At 43.8% G+C, this 20,171-nt stretch overlaps 2 protein-coding genes across 2 annotated transcripts in view; both read left to right on the top strand.

The window, feature by feature from the left end:
• LOC144599054 (IgGFc-binding protein-like) overlaps nucleotides 1-20,171 on the top strand; it is a 188,162-nt gene that overhangs the window by 90,238 nt on the left and 77,753 nt on the right. Inside the window, exons 52-58 of the mRNA XM_078409777.1 lie at nucleotides 5,666-5,913; nucleotides 9,096-9,273; nucleotides 10,930-11,038; nucleotides 11,490-11,560; nucleotides 15,170-15,369; nucleotides 16,759-16,903; nucleotides 19,495-19,742. Coding sequence (XP_078265903.1) covers nucleotides 5,666-5,913; nucleotides 9,096-9,273; nucleotides 10,930-11,038; nucleotides 11,490-11,560; nucleotides 15,170-15,369; nucleotides 16,759-16,903; nucleotides 19,495-19,742 — 1,199 coding nt within the window. The remainder of the gene's footprint in view (nucleotides 1-5,665; nucleotides 5,914-9,095; nucleotides 9,274-10,929; nucleotides 11,039-11,489; nucleotides 11,561-15,169; nucleotides 15,370-16,758; nucleotides 16,904-19,494; nucleotides 19,743-20,171) is intronic.
• Nucleotides 1,360-4,277, top strand: LOC144599342 (MAM domain-containing protein 2-like). The gene is made up of 4 exons (XM_078410134.1): nucleotides 1,360-1,510; nucleotides 1,957-2,213; nucleotides 2,847-2,931; nucleotides 4,120-4,277. The coding sequence occupies exons 1-4, from the start codon at nucleotides 1,360-1,362 to the stop codon at nucleotides 4,275-4,277; spliced, it is 651 nt and encodes a 216-aa protein (XP_078266260.1).

The following is a 20,171-nucleotide window of genomic DNA, read 5'->3' as shown; positions in this document are numbered from 1 at the left end:
GCAGCATTTAGGGTGTGAATGGACAGACAGCATTTTGGGTCGGTACCCTTCTTCAAACTGATTTACTTTACTTTAGTAGTTACCTTTGTTTAGAGATGCAGCATGGAAATAGGCCTTTCGGCCCATCAGGTCTGCGCAGCCAGCAATCACCTCTAGCAAAGTTACAAGGATCACTGGCACTAAGCTACACACTAGGGATAATTTTCACAGTTTACTGATGCCAATTAGCCTACAAACCTGCACGTCTTTGGAATGTGGGAGGAAACCAGGGCACCCAGAGAAAACCCACGCGGTCACAAGGAGGATTCGTACAAACTCCGTTTAGAGCGGAGCACCCATTGTCAGGATCGAACCCAGGTCTCTGACACTGTGAGGCAGCAAATCTACCACTGAGCCACTGTGCCGCCCTGAGGGTTTGGTTTGGAAGATGTGATCGGGTTGGAGTCAGGTGGTGGAGATGGAGGTTGGACCTGAGACCCAGAGAAACATTGGAAACAGAGGGAGGGGTTGAAGGTATGGTGATGAACTGTCAGTCCAGTTCGAAAGCAGGACAACATTGAACGTGAAGCAGTATAGCACAGGAATAGGCCCTTCGGCCCACAATGTGCTGAAAATAACGTTGAAGCCAACCCGCCTCTGCCTGCATGTAATCCATATCCCTCCATTCATTGCATATCTATGTCCCTATCCAAAAGTCTCTTAATCACTGTTATCGTATCTGCCTCCACCACCACCCTTTGCAGCGCATTCCAAGTGCTCACCACCTTCTGTTTAAAACAAAACTATTCCTGCACATCTCTGTTAAACCTTGCCCCTCTCACCTTAAAACTATGGCTGCTTTTCTTTGACATTTCTACCCGAGGAGAAACGTTTTGACTGTCTATCCCATCTGTGCCTCATAATTTTATATACTTCTCTCGGGTCTCCCTGCAGCCTCCGATCCAAGTCAGTCCAAACTCTCCCTGAAGCTAATACCTGCCTAATTCAGGCATCATTCTGGCAAACACCCTCTCCACCCTCTCAAAGCATTGAGAGAAGATAGTCACCTGGAATAGCGTGATATTGAACATATAGAGTTATTTCTACCTGTTGGAGAAACAGAGAACTACAGATGCTGGTCTGAAGAAGGGACCCAACCTGAAACATCACAGATCCTTTTTCTCCAGACTCTAAAAAGGGGTCCTGACCTGAAGCGTCACCCATCATTTTTCTCCAGAGTCGGAAGAAGGCTCCTGACCCAAAACGTGACACGTCTGTTTTTTCCAGAGATGCTGATTGACCTCTCAGTTACTCCAGCATTTGATGTCTATCTTTACTTCTACCTGTTGCTGAGCACATTCAATCGACTGATCTGACTGTATGAAACCCACAGGTTGTTTCTGGGATTGTAACTTTGATAGTGACCTGTGCCAATGGACGCAATCCAAGGCCGACACGTTGGACTGGAAGCGCATCAGTGGGCCGACACCCTCGCCTAACACAGGGCCCACCTATGACCACACCACTGCAGGTAGGTTTAGTTTATTTTGTTTAGTTTATAGATACAGCGCGGAAGCAGGCCCTTCAGCCCACCTAGTCTGCGCGGGCCAGAAATCACCCCGTACACTAGCATTATCCCACACACTCGGGCCAATTTACAATTTTTACCAAAGCAACTTAACCGACAAATCTGTACATCTTTGGAGTGTGGAAGGAAACTGGAGCATCCAGAGAAAACGGTAAAGGGGAGAACGTATCATACGATACGATAAAACTTTATTCATCCCCGGTGTGAAATTAGTACAAACTCTGCACAGACAGCACCCGTAGTCAGGATCGAACCCGGGTCCCTGGCACTAAGAGGCAGCAACTCTACTGCTGCACCACTGTGCCGCCCTTGTGAGGTGGCACAAGGTCCGTGCTGAGTCTTTGCACAGTGGGTTTCTTCCTGACCGACAAAGCTTCTTGTGTGCACAGGTGGTCACTACATTTACTTGGAAGGCAACGATGGCAAACCAGGAGACCGAGCCCACTTGGTCAGCCCTCCATGTGCAAACGGAGGGGCTCACTGCATGCGATTCTGGTACCACATATTTGGAGTGGCCCGAACTATGATGTTGAACGTTTACCAGGTTGAACATGGAATGATGAACCTGGAGTGGTCGGTGACTGGAAATATGGGCAACAGGTGGATAATGGGAGAAATAGACTTCTACCTCCCTCCAAATTCACAGGTAATCTGCAAGAATCAGACATGAGGTCCCTCTGGATGGGAGAAATCAGGGAAAATCAACGATCAAGTGGAAGCTATTTAGCGCATTGTGACTGTGATCTAGTTAAGTTTAGCGACACAGCACGGAAACATACCCTTCGGCCCACCGAGACCACGCCAATCAGCAATCATTCTGTACACTAGTCCTTCCCACACACTGGGGGCAATTTACAATTTACCGACTATTCATCAGTACACATGACACTTTGGAGATACAGTGTGGACACAGGCTCTTTGGCCCACCAAGCTGACCAACCATCATCCAGTACCCTAGTTCTATCCTACAACTATAGTCAATTTACAGAGGCCATTTATTCCGCAAACCTTCACATCTTTAGAGTGTGGGAGGAAACCAGAGCCCCCGGAGAAAACCCACGCGGTCGCAAGGAGAACGTACAGAACTCCATGAGGCAGCACCCCGAGTCAGGATTGAACCCTGGTCTCTGGCACTGTAAGGCAGCAACTCTACCACTGTGCCACTGCGCTACCTAATTGTATTGGATTGTATGCAAACAAAGCCTTACCTTGTGTCGAGGTACATGTGACTACAAAGTAACTAGAGTGCACTATGATACTGTGATCCTTTCTCTGACAGATCATCCTTGAAGCAGTTCGTGGCAATGACTACCGGAGTGATATTGCTGTGGATGACATTTCCTTCCACGCCGGATGTTGTGGAGGTTGGTTTGACGTATATAGGAGCTCCTTTGGTTTTAAATGTGAACAATACTTATTCAAGCATTGGTGTCCGCGATGACGATCAATGTTGCACTGATTCTCCTTCTTGATGCACAGTTGACAGTAACCATAAGACTATAGGACATAGAAACAGAATTAGGCCATTCAGCCCATTATGTCTACTCTGACATTCGACCATGGCTGATCTATTTTTCCCTCTCAACCCCATTCTCCTCATAACCTTTGATGCCCTTCCTAATCAAAAACCTATCAATCTCCGCTTTATAAATTGACTTGGCCTCCACAGTCGCCTGTGGCAATGAATTCCTCAGAAACACCACCCTCTGGCTAGAAATTCCTCCTCATCTCCATTCTGAAGGTACGCTTTTATTCTGAGGGTTTGCCCACTGGTCCTAAACTCTCCCACTACTGGAAACATTTTCTCCAAGAAACAGAAACATCCACTCTGTCTAGTCCTTTCATTATCCGGTAGGTTTTAATTTCCCCCTCTGCCCCCCCCCCCACCACATCCTTCTAAACTCCAGCGAACATAGCTTTCAAACACTACAATAAATGGTGCCATAAATGTGCTTTACTAGAATGTTATCAAACAAATGTGTGACACTGTGAGACGTAAATGATATTCGGGCAAATGATCAAGAAATTAATCAAACAGATAGAAACTGCAGCAAATAGTTTGGGCAACATCTGTGGAGATGTGGAGAGAGGAGATGAACTAAGTTATTAGAATACTGTAAACAGCAGGAGAGTTGTTTAACTCCCAGGAAGATAACAAAAGTGATGTAAAAGTGATTTAAGGTGAGAGGGGAGAGATTTCATAGGAACCTGAGGGGCAACCTTTTCTCGGATCGGTTTGGTGGGTTTATGGAAGGAGCTGCCAGAGAAGGTAGCTGAGGCAGGTAAGATAACAGCATTAAAAAGACATTTGGATGGGTACATGGATATGAATGGTTTAAAGGGATATGGACCACATGTGGGTAGGTGGGACATCTTGGTTAGTGTGGATGTGTTGGGTCGAAGAGTCTGTTAACATGCTGTATGAGTCTATGACTGTGGACACACTTTCTGTTGTCCTCTCATCAGTGGGCTGGGAATGGGATCAAATGTGTTACTGTATGAAAGTTAAGGCAGTGATAAACTTCTAAGTCTGTGCCATCTTTTGCCAACAGTGGGATGTGACACAACAACTGCCACCACCACCACCACCACCACAATGATAACCAGCACTGTGAAGTCTGATAAAGGCAAGCAATGTGCATGTGAATTGGGACCTTCATTGTGCTGCTTTTTATTGGAGTGTAACAGAATGGTTGAATTCCTGGCATAGCAGGAGGCAATTCTGCCCATCGTGAGCATGCCAGACAAAGAACTTTGCAGTTTTCTTGTTTGTTCCAGTTTTCAGTGTGTCACCTTCTAGGTTGGGGCTTTTCAGCTTCAACTTTAATCTTCTTCCTTGACGTCTTTCCAAAAACATCATAACCACATAATAACATCACCCTCATGTTTTATACACCACTAAACGTTCACCGCTGAGCCTCCTGCGCTTCAAGGAATAAAGTCCTATAGGTTGAGGTTCAGATTTATCATTGTTACGTGTACCGAGGTACAGGCAAAAGCTTTGTTTTGCATGCGATGCAATCAAATCATATACATAGTTATAATCAAGTCAAACTCAACTACAATAGGTAGAGCAAAGGGGAAGATATATAGAGTGCAGAATATACTTCTCAGCATTGTAGCGCATCAGGACCATGGACAATGTCCAATGTCTGCAATGGGAAACAGGTGAATCAGGTAGAACCCTAGCTGATGGAAGGACCATTCAGAAGCCTGAAAACAGAGGAGAAGAAATTACTCCGCACTTAAAGGTGATACGTCCTTTTAATTTTTGGTATCATCTGTCAGACGGGACCTGGTAGAAGAAGGAATGACTGGGTGGAACAGGTCTTGGGATTATGTTGAGCATGGAGAGGTTTAGCAGAATGTTGCCTGGATTAAGGGATAATACCTATGAGGAGTGGTTAGGAAAGTTTGGACTGTGTTCTCTATAATGCCCGAGGTTGGAGCGAGATCTGATAGAAGTATGTAAAATGCTGAAAGGCATAGATGGGGTAGACAGTCAGAACCTTTTTTCTGGGGTGGAAATGTCAAATACTAGAGGGCATAACGTTAAGGTGAGAGGAGGGGGTTGCGTTCATCAGCAGCCTGTGTGTGTGGAGCAGACTAGCAAACAGCGCAGCACGTCATTTTCGACTGGACTGTCCTCCGTCCCCCTGGTGGAGGGGTAGACCTCACGGCCCTTGACAACAGCACATTGCACTGGCTGGAGGACGTTACATAATTTCTGCTGCCTCAAACGCAAGAAGAATAAGCAAAGTTTAAAGGAGAAGTGTGGCACATGTTTTTTTTTACACAGAGGATAGTAAGTGCCTGGTATACTCTGCTGGGGTGGTGGCGGAGGCAGATGCAATAGTGGCGTTTAAGAGGCTTTTAGGTCAGCACATGGATATCAGGAAATGGAGGGATATGGATCATGTGGAGGCAGAGGCAATTAGTTTAACTTGGCATCGTTCGATATGGACATTGTGGGCCAAGGGACCCGTTCCTGTGCTGCACGGCTTTATGCTCAGATATGTTCAGATAGATGCTCTATGGTGGAAGACTGAGATAGGTTGGTAGATGACAATACTTCACATGTTAAATGTTTCTCTACAGTTCGTGCCACTTGCAGTGCCTCAGGAGATCCTCACTACAACACGTTCGACACGCGTGTTCATCACTTCATGGGAACGTGCACGTACGTGCTCTCTAAGCTGTGCATTGCATCTTCAAGCCTACCTTACTTTGATGTGTCAGCAACAAATGAGCATAGAGGGGCCAACACCAAAGTGTCCTACGTTAAATCCGTACACGTGGCTGTACACAACAACACAGTTTCAATCATGCAAGGTCGTAAAGTCCAGGTGAGTATTTTTATTCAGGGTTATTTTTTTTCAAAACTATTACAGTACATACCTTAGCACTCAGCTTTTAAACTCATGATCAGTCTGGAGATTGGGTAAAACAGAGACACAAAGTGCTGGAGGAACTCAAGTGGGTCAGGCAGCATCTGCGTAGGGAATGGACAGGACACGTTTTGATAGAAACATAGAAAATAGGTGCAGGAGGAGGCCATTCGGCCCTTCGAGCCAACACCGCCATTCATTGTGATCATGGCTGATCGTCCCCAATCAATAACCCATGCCAGCCTTCTCCCCATATCCATCGATTCCACTAGCCCCTAAAGCTCTATCTAACTCTTTCTTAAATCCATCCAGTGATTTGGCTTCCACTGCCCTCTGTGGCAGAGAATTCTACAAATTCACAACTCTCTGGGTGAATTTTTTTTTCTCACCTCAGTTTTAAATGGCCTCCCCTTTATTCTAAGACTGTGTCCCCTGGTTCTGGACTTGCCCAACATTTGGAACATTTTTCCTGCATCTAGCTTGTCCAGTCGTTTTATAATTTTATATGTTTCTATAAGATCCCCCCTCATCCTTCTAAATTACAGTGAATACAAGCCTAGTCTTTTCAATCTTTCCTCATATGACAGTCCCGCCATCCCAGGGATCAATCTCGTGAACCTATGCTGCACTGCCTCAATTACAAGGATGTCCTTCCTCAAATTAGGAGACCAAATCTGTACACAATACTCCAGATGTGGTCTTACCAGGGCCCACTACAACTGCAGAAGAGCCTCTTTATTCCTATACTGAAATCCTCTTGTTATCAAGGCCAACATTCCATTAGCTTTCTTCACTGCCTGCTGTACCTGCACACCAACTTGCAGTGACTGGTGTACAAGGACACACAGGTCTTGCTGCACCTCCCCCTTACCTAACCTAACTCCATTGAGAAAATATTCTGCCTCCTTGTTTTTGTCGGCAAAGTGGATAACCTCACATTTATCTATATTATACTGCATCAGCCACGCATCTGCCCACTCACTCAACCTGTCCAGGGTCACCCTACAACCTCCCAACATCCTCTTCACAGTTTACACTGCCACCCAGCTTTGTGTCTTCCGCAAACTTGCTAGTGTTGCTTCTAATTCCCTCATCCAAATCATTAATATTTATGGTAAACAATTGTGGCCCCAACATCGAGCCTTGCGGCACTCCACTCGCCACTGCCTGCCATTCTGAAAAGGACCCGTTTACCCCTACTCTTTGCTTCCTGTCTACCAATCAATTTTCTATCCATGTCAACACCCTACCCCCAATACCATGTGCTCTAATTTTAGTCAACAATCTCCCGTGCGGGACCTTATCAAAGGCTTTCTGAAAGTCTAGATACACTACATCCACTGGCTCCCCTTCATCCGTTTTACTTGTCACATCCTCAAAAAATTCCAGAAGATTAGCCAAGCATGATTTCCCTTTTATAAATCCATGCTGACTTGGCCTTTTCCTTTTACTGCTATCCAAATGCACCGTTATTACCTCTTTAATAATTGACTCCAGCATCTTCCCCACCACCGATGTCAGGCTAACTAGTCTGTAATTCCCCATTTTCTCTCTTGCTCCTTTCTTGAAAAGTGGGATAACATTAGCTATCCTCCAATCCACAGGAACTGATCCTGAATCTATTGAACATTGGAAAATGTTCACCAATGCGTCCACTATTTCTAGAGCCACCTCCCTGAGGACCCTGGGATGCAGACCATCAGGCCCAGGGGATTTATCATCCTTCAGTCCCATTAGTCTACCCAATACTATTTCTCACCTTATGAAAAATTATTTCAGTTCCTCTACCCCCCTAGATCCTCTGTCCCTTCTTTGAGACCCTTCTTCACTCTTTGTTGAGCACATGCCCTGGGCACATGTGATGGGACAATGTAGACTGAATGAATGAATGAATGAATGAATGAATACTTTATTGTCACGTGACATTTCATTGCTTTGCACGCATTTAGACTTAACACACAACTTAACTAATCTAAGAGAGAGAAACAAGTAACTGCAGATGCTGATCCACAAAAAAGATACAAAGTGGTGGAATAACCCAGTGGGTCAGGCAGCATCAGTGGAGGGAATGGGCAAGTGACATTTCAGGTCGGGACTTTGACGTAGAAAGGGTGGGGGGAGAAAGCTGGAAGAGAGGTGGGGGCAAGCCAAAACCTAGTAAGTGATAGGTGGATACGTGAGGAGAGGGGGCTTTGATTGGCAGGTGGGTCAACAAAGGCGAGAGATGGGAAAAAGATAGAAGGATGTGAGAAAAGGAGAGAAGGGGCGCGAAATGTGAAACCAGAGGAAAGGATATAGGTGGAAGGGGATGGGGAGATGTGGAAAGAGGGAGCGATGTAATGGGAGAAATGGGTGTAAATTACCAGCAGTTGTAGGGAATGGATGAGAAGGTGGGGATAACATACAATTAGTGTGAACGGGTGATCAATGGTTGGCGTGAACTCAGTGGACCTTTTTGCACGCTGTGTCTCTAAACTATACTAAACTAAACTGTCAGCCAACAGCAGATTTTCTTCCTTGAAAACCATTACCAAAGCAGGTGGATTCTTACGGAGATCTGTTGGTTCCGTAATCACATACTAAAAAATAAATTATTATACAATTAATGGAAAAGAAATTCCTAGGTTGACATTGGGGATTTGAATTTGTGTGTCAATAAAATCAATTAAGGTCTTTGAAAGTTCATGAGCATTACCATTGTGTTAGTCTTGTGTTAGTATGTTAGACTTTACTTTCGACTTTAGAGATACAACGCGGAAGCAGTCCCTTTGGCCCACCGAATCTGCACCGACCATCGATCACCCCGTATACCAGCTCTATCCTACACTCCAGAGACAATTCACAGAAGCCAATTAGCCTACAAACCTGCATGTCTTTGCAGTGTGGGAGGAAACCAGAGCACCCAGAGAAAAACCACGCGGTCACGGGGTGAATGTACAAACTCCGTACAGAAAGCACCCCCAGTTAGGATCAAACCCGTGTCTCTGACCCTGTAAGGCAGCAACTCTACTGCTGCGTCGCTGTGCTGCCCTGCGTTTTATTTCTTAAGGTCAGGTGAAAATTGTTGATGTAGATTGGGATTATTTAATTGCGATCCCTTGCTCTTAAATAAATTGTGGCATTTTTGTTCTGTTCGATAGCTGAATGGAGAATGGGTAAACCTGCCCGTGTCGATCACGGACCGTCTGGTGGTACGGATAAGCGGTGGCTACGTTTTACTGGAGACTAACTTTGGCTTGTTGGTGAGGTTTGATGGTTACCACCATGTAGACGTGTCTGTGCCGTCCATATATTCTGGACTGCTTTGTGGTCTGTGTGGTAAGCCCATACTTGTAATTATTCAAAAACCTCCCTCACCTGTATGCACCTATCACTCACCAGTCCTGCCCCTCCTCTCCTCCAGCTTTCTTCCCATCTGTATTTCCCAATCACTCACCAGTCCTGCCCTCCTCTCTTCCAGCATTCTTCCCTCCTCCAGCCACAATCAGTCTGAAGAAGGGTCCTGACCCGAAATGTCACCTCTGTATGTTCCCCAGAGATGCTGCCTGACCCACTGGGTTACTCCAGCACTTTGTGTCTTTTCTTATAATGCTTTGATGGTCACTGAGTGTATGCATACCCTTTTATGTCTTTAAATGTAGGAGTGGTATTCATTTTTAACTGCCAAACAACTGTTTTGAGAAAAGAATCCAAGTCTGTCCAACCTCTCCCTGTAACTAATACTTCTAAATTCAGGTATCATTCTGGTAAACTTCGTCTGCACCCTTTCTAAAGCCTCCGCACCCTTCCTGTATTGGGGGCGACCAGAACTGCACACAATACTCCAGATTCAGCCTGACCAAAGTCCTGTAAAGCTGCAACATGATTTCCTCACTCTTATACTGAATGCCCGACCTACAAAAACAAGTAGGCCACATGCCTTTTTTAGCACTAAATAATAAATTCCATATGCTACCAATCCGCCTGTCACCCTGTGTGTATCTCTTTAAAGAATGATGTTTACTGGACTCTTCTACTCTTAACATGTTACTGGTGACATTTGTTGGATATTCATTACTAAATAATTATCAAACCAGTGGTGCAATGGCACAACAGCTAGAGCTGCTGCCTGACAGAGCCAGAATCCAGGGTTCCATCCTGGTGGAGTTTGCACGATCTCCCTGTGACTGTGTGGGTTTCTTCACACATCTGAAAGGTTTGTAGGTTAATTGGCCATTTAAAATTATTCCTCGTGTATAGGTGAGTGGTAGAGTCAGAAAGTTATTGATCAGAATGTGGCAGAAATAAAATGGCATTAGTGTGCGATTAGTGTAATTGGATGCATAATCGTGGTCACGGTGGGCTAAAGGATGTGGTTCAGAGCTGGATTATTCCATGGCTGAAAGACTTACTTTGCACCAGATGCCGTTATATTTCAACCAGTGCCGAGAAATCTATTTTGACGTAATCTGTTGATAATTTATGTATTAAAGCATTTTCAACAGCATTATTGCAAAACATTAGAAATGGAAAAGACATTTCAGGGAGGAACCCTTCATTGTCACAGAATACTTTGTTTTAGTTTTAGAGATACAGCTTGGAAACAGTCCCTTCGGCACACTGAGTCCACGTCGACCAACGATCACCCCATTCACACTTGTTCTATCCCACACACTAGGGACAATTTACAGAAGCCAATTAACCTGCAAATCTGCACATCTTGAGGATGTGAGAGGAAACTGGAGCACCCAGAGGAAACCCACACGGTCACAGGGAGAACGTACAAACTCCGTGCCGACAACACCCGAGATCAGGATCGAACCTGGGTCTCTGGTGCTGTGAGGCAGCAGCTCTACCATTGCACCACTGTGCAGCACATTTCCAACAGCATTATTGCAAACATTAGAAACGGAAAAGACATTGTCAGAGCATACTGTCATCAAGAATTGAGCAAATTTCAAACGATCAATGGAAACTTTTTTTTGTATTATTTAGGTAACTCCAACGATAACCCTGATGATGACATTATTATGCCCAATGGCAGTTTTGCAGCAGACTCTAATATGCTTGGAGAGAGTTGGCAAGTCGATAACGGAGAAACTGAGTAAGTTTACCACCAATTGATGTTTTGGGTCAAGACCCTTCTTCGGACATAGGCACAATCATATTTAAGTACAAGAGTTTAAGATAGTCGATTGCACTGAGGCAATATACAAGAATCACCACATTTTCAATGCCATTTTGTACCCTTGAAGTTTCAAAGTTGTTAAAAATGTAGAGTCTTATCTTGGCCATAAAGGCCCGCGGTCCTGGTGGCGGCACTGGGTCGGAGTTGAAGGGGTCGGACAGGCCAGGCAATGCTGTCGATGTTCTCCACAACTGCTCTGACGTTCCGTGCCGCTGAAGGCCGTGTCCGGTCCGCGAGCTCGGCATCTTGGAGCGGCAGCCACTCTAATGGAAACCCAGGCTGTTGCAGGGTCTCCAGCGGCCCACCACTGACACCTCGACATGCACATATTTCTCATTGCATTTGTTTCTTTTATTTGCAAATTTAGGTGTAATCATGGCGGGAGCGGATTTCAATGTGACCCAGCTGATAAGGAGAATGCAGAAAATGATGCTGCTTGTGGGATGATTACAGATCCAACAGGTAGGCATAAAAAAATGAAGCAACTAGTTACCACAGATAACGTACATAAAACCTATAACCAGACAATCCCCAGAATGATCTCAAGCTGATAATTGTGGGATGTAACTCAATTTTTGCAATTCAATGAAGCGATTTCTTCTGTCCACGACCTGCCGTTCAGTACATTTTTCACCCCTGAGAAAAAGATAGACTTTCTCACTATGACAAGACACGCTCCTTATTTATGGAAAGCACAAGAGATTTCATGGGAAAATGGAAAAGAAGCCATTGGTTAAGAATTCTAATTCAGCAGAATAATGAATGTGCGTAAATATGTTGTAGTTGGAATCTAACGGAGAGATTGAGTAATTTAAGTTACAGTATCATATCTGAGGACAAGATATTTTTTACTAATAAACTTTATTCAGAATAAAATATATAAAAATATATTTAAAAAAATATATATATATATATGGACAAGGTAAAGATTTTTTTTAATGTCATCATTGACCCATTATGGCACCATATTTTCAATGACACCATTGAATGCATAAACATTGAGTTTATCTGAAATATTTTTGCACATTTTTGGTTTTATATATATGTATAGTGGTAGGAGATAGATAGATAGACAGACAGATAGATAGACAGATAGACAGATAGATAGATAGATAGATAGATAGATAGATAGATAGATAGATAGATAGATAGATAGATAGATAGATAGATAGATAGATAGATAGATAGATAGATAGATAGATAGATAGATAGATAGATAGATAGATAGATAGATAGATAGATAGATAGATAGATAGATAGATAGATAGATAGATAGATAGATAGATAGATAGATATCCTACCACTCATGTGGCCCCCTGGGGTGACATCCTTTTCCTTGTTTGAAGGGACCCACCGGACTCAGCCCCTGGACACTTGGACAGGTGCTGGGATAGGAAAGGTTTCGAGGGATATGGGCCAATTGCAGGCAGGCGGGATTCGTGTAGATCGGGTCGGCATGGGAAAGTTGGGCCGAATGACCTGTTTCCACGCAATATGACTCTACAAAAGAAAACTAAATAAGATTTGTACCCCAGTTTATATGATTCATAAATTAAACTAAACTAAACTAAATTTTGTAGAGGTATATAAAGTCATGAAGTGGATTGAAAGGATGATTGCAGAGTCTTTTACCCAGGGTAGGGGAAATTGAGAACCAGAGGACATAGGTTTAAGGTGTGAGTGTAAAGATTTAATCGGAACCTGAGAGGGTGGTGGGAATATGGAACGAGCTCCCAGAGGAGGTACATGGATAGGAAAGGTTTCAAGGGATATGTCGCAAATACAGGCAAAAGGGATTACTTTAGATGGGTCAGCATGGATGTGTTGTGCCAAAGGGCCTGTTTCTGTGCTCCTTGACTCTTTGACTGCCAGGATGCCCCTCCTTGGAATTAGTTAGCAGGGGAGAGCAAGAGGATTTGTTATCATATCATATTTCTGTGTATGAATTTGGCTATTACTCCTATTGAACCATTGCTTCTATCCCACTTTAGAGAACATTTTGAAATCATTAAATCCTCTCACCCCTGATGAAATCTAACAAAACAGAATTTTGCCTCAAATTAACCCCAGTTTAATCAATGCGTTATGAAATATGGAAGTGCAAAATAACTGTGCGTGTATGGGACGATTACCTAGTTTAATGCAGTCAAAGCAATTAAGCTTTCTGCTTGTTAAAATACTTTCTTTGTTCAAAATGCAAATAAACCACAGGATAATTCTGCAACATAATTCCAAAGCTTCCCACTCGGTTTTACACATTTAACTTCAATAATTGACACAAAGTACTGGAGTGGGTGAGGTACTATCTCTGGAGTACATTTATATGCAAAGTTTCGGGTCGGGACTTTTTTTAGACAAAGGTTATTGCGGCACTTTGTGCCTATTTTTGTAAACCAGCATCTGCAGTTCCTTGTGGCTCTAACTTTAAAAAATGTTGAATGTCGAAGCAAAGAACTGCAGATGCCTGTTTACAAAAAAAGACTCATAGTGCTGGGGTAACTCAGTGTGTCAGGCAACATCTCTAGAGATTCCGTGACATTTCAGGTCAAGACCATTCTTCAGACTCTGTACAAGGGTTCCGATTGAAACATCACCTATCCATGTTCTCCAGAGTTGCTGCCTGACCCACAGAATTACTCCAATAATAAAGCTTTTCACTGTACCTCGGAACGCATGACGATAAACTAAACTAAACTCATTGTGCCTTTTTTTCTAAATTTGGTTGCCTGGAATAACGTTCTGAATTGGAAATTTCCGATTTAAATTTAAATATTTTTCTTTCAGGATTATTTAAAGAATGCCACGCAAAAGTTCCTCCCAAGAATTACTTTGACAACTGTGTCTACGATGTGTGCGCTGACGGAGGGCTGTCGACGACACTTTGTTTAGCCCTGCAAACCTATGCTGCCTTGTGCACACAAGCAGGAGTGTGTGTAGAATGGAGAAACAACACGTCATGCTGTAAGTTATACTCTGCAGTACATTGCCAATCTCTACCCTGTCCAAAAATCAAAAAAAATCTTTAGTTGCTTAATATTCTCTCAGACTATTTTGGAACATCAGAAAAGTAATGAAGTAATGGGTAAAATCATTGAAGTGTTATCAAGGGATATATTCAGCAACAGCATGCTGACCCATGCTAAGTTTGTGTTTGGCCACAAAGTTCCAAAACGTGAAAGGGACTACCCTTGCTATCGATGGAAGAACATCACCATGGGGTAACATGGAGTTCCACTACAAACATACACACATGCAAATTGTCCCTAGTGTGTAGGAAGTGGATGAGAACGTGGGATAACATTGAACTAGTGTAAATGGATTATCGATGGTCAGAGTAGACTCGGTGGGCAAAAGGGCCTGTTTCCATTTAGAGACATGCTGGGTCTCTAAACTAAACTTGGAACACTCGGCCAGCGTGGTGGTGAAGACAGATCTGATAGTGTCGATTCAGAGGCTTTTAGATAGGCACATGGATATGCAGGGGATGGAGGGATATGGATCATGTGCAGGAAGAGGAGATTAGCATCATGTTCAACACAGACATTGTGGGCCAAAGGGCTTGTTCCTGTGCTGTTTTATGTGAAAACAAGGAAAAACAGATGCTACTAATCAAAAAGAACACAAAATGCTGGAGTAACTCAGCAAGCCAGGCTACATCTCTGGAAAACATGGATCACTGACGTTTTGGGTCAGAACCTTTCTTCAGACTGATAATGTATTACAGCCGGTCAGGCAGCATCTCTGGAGAAAAGGAATAGGTGACATTTCTGGTCAAGACCCTTCTTCAGGAAGAGTCTCAGTTTGAAGAAGGGTTCCAAAATGTCACCTATTCCTTTTCTCCGGAGCTGCAGCCTGACCCTCATAGTTACTCCACCATTTGTGTGTATCTTTGGTGTAAACCAGCATCTGCAGTTCCTTCCTACACTGTAGGAATAATGTATGACATTCTGTGCATGACATAATATGTTGGATGACTCCACAATTATTTTGAATAAGCTACACTAAGTGAAGAGAAGTGATTGTTTATTACCTGCATGCTTTCTTTAGCACCAACCTGTCCTAGTGGTAGCCACTATGAGACTTGTGGCACAGGTTGTCCCACTACCTGCATGGAGTCATCTGCACCTGACAGCTGTCTTCTACCATCTGTTGAAGGATGTTTCTGTGACCCTGGATACACTCTTAGTGGAGACACCTGTATTCCGAACAGTCAGTGTGGCTGTGAGCACAACAACAAATATTATCAGGTAAATCCATTTGCTTGTAATAATCACACAAGTTGCTTGAATATAAATGAATTCAAAATGCATTTAAAAGAAAGACACACAAAGCGCTGGAGACACCCAGCAGGTCAGGTAGCATCTCTGGAGAAACTGAACATATTAGTGCTTCTGTCAGCATCAAAGACAGACGGCAGTTACACTGGAGGCTGGTTAAAAAGTAAAACGTAGATACGATTCCCGTTGCTCCCCGTTCTGCTACTCCACATTGTGGCCTTTGGTGGGTTCCCAAGCCTGGATTTTCTGCTCGTGAAGCTTCTTGGGTATGGACTCTGCGCCAGAAACATGGAGATGGTCAATAACGCAATGTGGCCCAACGTTGTCCAACAACCCTAGAGCAGCACAGATAGACACAAAGTGCTGGCTGATGGGTGGGTGGACAAAGTCCAGAGATGGGGATAGTCTTTGAGGTCTCTCGTATCCAGATCACTCATAGTCTCCAAATGAACATAAAATGTTTTGGGTTTAAATGACTCTTTTAGAACTTTTCTTTGTTGTTTGCTACGACAGAAAAACATGCTTCCACCAACCTGCGCAGCAAAACTCAACACTACAGACCTGCCTCAGTGTCCATCCCTGCTCCCCCCACCTTGATTTGATTCCCGAGATTGTCCTGTCGGATAAACGCACATCTGATTTCCCTCTGGCCAGCCTTTCGGTTAGCACATCCAATAAAATGGCAAGGAGAAATACTTTTCAGACAGATTTGTTTTTAATGTTATTTAAATAATAAATTATTTGGGCTTGAAGAAGCACGATTCCTTTCGTAGCGCTTGGTTGATCTGTGAGTAAACAATGGCCACCTTATTCTGTGCCAATGAAATGATATCCTGTTTCCATGCTGTACGACTCTTTGACTTTTTAACTACAAGGCTGCTTCGGCAAGGCCACCAGCATAATCAAGGACCACTCTCACCCCGGTCACTCCCTCTTGTCCCCTCTCCCACCAGGCAAGAGGTACAGAAGTGTGAAAACGCACACCTCCAGATTCAAGGACAATTTCTTGCCAGCTAATATCAGGCATCTGAAGCATCCTATCCCCAACTCGAGAGTGGTTCTGACCTCCCATCTACCTTCTTGGAGACCCTCAGACTATCTTTAATTGGACTCTACTGGATTTTATCTTGCACGAAACATCATTCCCTTTATTCTGTGTCTGTACACTGTGAATGGCTAGATTGTAATCATGTACAGTCTTTCCACTGACTGGTGAGCACGCAAAGAAAAAAGCTTTTCACTCTGCCTCGGTACACGTGACAATAAACTAAACTTCAACCTTCAAATGTATAACCATTCAGCTATTTCTCACGTTGAACCATTTGCTTTAACAGTGTCATCTTGTTGGATTTGTTTCAGAGGTATGAAAGCTGGCTCACATATGAAAACTGCACGGAGCGCTGTAAATGCATGGGCAACAACGTCACTCTCTGTAAAACCACGGCTTGCGGACTGCATGAGATATGTGGGATATGGGATGGAGTTCTGGGCTGCCAGATGCAAGGTGAGTGATTGTACGAAAAGAATAAAATACAGACCCACGACTGCATAAATGTTATTGTTCGTGGGACCCACTGAGTCATTGCATTTGTGAAATGTCAAGATGTTTCAGACATTGAATCCTCAAGACTGCTTTGAGTTCAGTTTTTCTATATTTCTAGTAAAAATATACTAGCTAATCTGCTTTTTAATTCCATTTCCCATCGATGGAAACTGTTGCTAGCTGATTAATTAAGTCAGTATTGAAAGTAAATGTTTTCATGGAACAGTAGAGCACAGGAACAGGCCCTTCGGCCCACAATATCTGTGCCGAACATGATGCCAAGATGAACTGATCTTCTCTGCCTACTCATGATCCACACTCTTCTATTCCCTGCATATCCATGTGCCTATGTAATAGCCTCTTAAACACCACTATTGTATCTGTCTCCACCACCACCATTGGCAGCACGTTCCAGGCACCCACCACCCTCTGTGTAAAAAAAACATGCCTCGCACATCTATCTATATACTAAAACTCTCGTTTGTTCCCGAAATACAGCTAAAACGGTACACAGTAGTGCAACAATTTGAGGCCCACCTTACTCACCATTGGCCTGCGGTTCAAATGGTTGTTATATTTTAAAGGTTTTTCACTTTAAAAAATTTTGTAATCACTTTTTAAACTTTAATAAGTTCCTTTTCCACTTGCCCTGCCCATCAGCCGCGCCTGCGCAGTAATACCTCCGTCACAATGACGTCAATGAATGTTCCACATCACAATGGGAACCCAACGGGTCCGCGCCTACGCAGTTGGGGCCCATTGATCTAATACTTATGTACCTTGAAACTATACCCTCTAGTATTTGACATTTCCATGCTGGGAAAAAAGTTCTGACTGCCTACCCTATAATTTTAGGGTCTCTCATACTTTTATATTGTTCTATTAACCATACCCAGTACTGTAATTTGTAACAAAAAGGTTATTTTGACATTTTGGGTCGGCACCCTTCTTCAAACTGATTTACTTTACTTTAGTAGTTACCTTGGATACAGCATGGAAATAAGCCTTTCGGCCCATCATGTCTGCGCAGCCAGCAATCACCTCTTGCAAAGTTACAAGGGTCACTGGCACGAAGCTACACACCTTCATTGGGACCTTCATTGTGCTGCTTTTTATTGGAGTGAAACAGAGTGGTTGAATTCCTGGCATAGCAGGAGGCCATTCTGCCCATCGCGAGCATGCCAGACAAAGAACTTTGCAGTTTTCTTGTTTGTTCCAGTTTTCAGTGTGTCACCTTCTAGGTTGGGGTTTTTCAGCTTTAACTTTAATCCTCTTCCTTTACATCTTCCAGTAGCATCATAACCACATAATAACATCACCCTCATGATTTTATACACCACTATAAATTCACCGCTGAGCCTCCTGCGCTTCAAGGAATAAAGTCCTATAGGTTGAGGTTCAGATTTATCATTGTCACGTGTACCGAGGTACAGGCAAAAGATTTGTTTTGCATGCGATCCAATCAAGTCATATACATAGTTACAATCAAGTCCAACTCAACTACAGTAGGTAGAGCATAGGGGAAGATATATAGAGTGTAGAATATACTTCTCAGCATTGTAGCGCTTCAGGACCACGGACAATGTCCTATGTCTGCAATGGGAAACAGGTGAATCAGGTAGCACCCTAGCTTATGGAAGGACCGTTCAGAAGCCTGAAAACAGAGGAGAAGAAATTACTCCGCACTTGCAGGTGGTACGTCCTTTCAAGTTTTGGTATCATCTGTCAGACGGGACCTGGTAGAAGAAGGAATGACTGGGTGGAACAAGTCTTGGGATTATGTTGAGCATGGAGAGGGTAGAGAAAAGGTTTAGCAGAATGTTGCCTGGATTAAGGGATAATACCTATGAGGAGTGGTTAGGAAATTTTGGACTGTGTTCTCTATAACGCCGGAGGTTGGGGCGAGATCTGATAGAAGTATGTAAAATGATGAAAGGCATAGATGGGGTAGACAGTCAGAACCTTTTTTTCTAGAGTGGAAATGTCAAATACTAGAGGGCATAACTTTAAGGTGAGAGGAGGGGGTTGCGTTCATCAGCAGCCTGTGTGTGTGGAGCAGACTAGCAAACAGCGCAGCACGTCATTTTCGACTGGACTGTCCTCCGTCCCCCTGGTGGAGGGGTAGACCTCACGGCCCTTGACAACAGCACATTGCACTGGCTGGAGGACGTTACATAATTTCTGCTGCCTCAAACGCAAGAAGAAGAAGCAAAGTTTAAAGGAGAAGTGTGGCACATGTTTTTTTTTACACAGAGGATAGTAAGTGCCTGGTATACTCTGCTGGGGTGGTGGCGGAGGCAGATGCAATAGTGGCGTTTAAGAGGCTTTTAGGTCAGCACATGGATATCAGGAAATGGAGGGATATGGATCATGTGGAGGCAGAGGCAATTAGTTTAACTTGGCATCGTTCGATATGGACATTGTGGGCCAAGGGACCCGTTCCTGTGCTGCACGGCTTTATGCTCAGATATGTTCAGATAGATGCTCTATGGTGGAAGACTGAGATAGGTTGGTAGATGACAATACTTCACATGTTAAATGTTTCTCTACAGTTCGTGCCACTTGCAGTGCCTCAGGAGATCCTCACTACAACACGTTCGACACGCGTGTTCATCACTTCATGGGAACGTGCACGTACGTGCTCTCTAAGCTGTGCATTGCATCTTCAAGCCTACCTTACTTTGATGTGTCAGCAACAAATGAGCATAGAGGGGCCAACACCAAAGTGTCCTACGTTAAATCCGTACACGTGGCTGTACACAACAACACAGTTTCAATCATGCAAGGTCGTAAAGTCCAGGTGAGTATTTTTATTCAGGGTTATTTTTTTCCAAAACTATTACAGTACATACCTTAGCACTCAGCTTTTAAACTCATGATCAGTCTGGAGATTGGGTAAAACAGAGACACAAAGTGCTGGAGGAACTCAAGTGGGTCAGGCAGCATCTGCGTAGGGAATGGACAGGACACGTTTTGATAGAAACATAGAAAATAGGTGCAGGAGGAGGCCATTCGGCCCTTCGAGCCAACACCGCCATTCATTGTGATCATGGCTGATCGTCCCCAATCAATAACCCATGCCAGCCTTCTCCCCATATCCATCGATTCCACTAGCCCCTAAAGCTCTATCTAACTCTTTCTTAAATCCATCCAGTGATTTGGCTTCCACTGCCCTCTGTGGCAGAGAATTCTACAAATTCACAACTCTCTGGGTGAATTTTTTTTTTCT

This window comes from Rhinoraja longicauda, chromosome 13 (assembly GCF_053455715.1).
Source record: "Rhinoraja longicauda isolate Sanriku21f chromosome 13, sRhiLon1.1, whole genome shotgun sequence".
NCBI lineage: Eukaryota > Metazoa > Chordata > Chondrichthyes > Rajiformes > Arhynchobatidae > Rhinoraja > Rhinoraja longicauda.
This window is presented reverse-complemented; position numbering and strand designations above follow the sequence as displayed.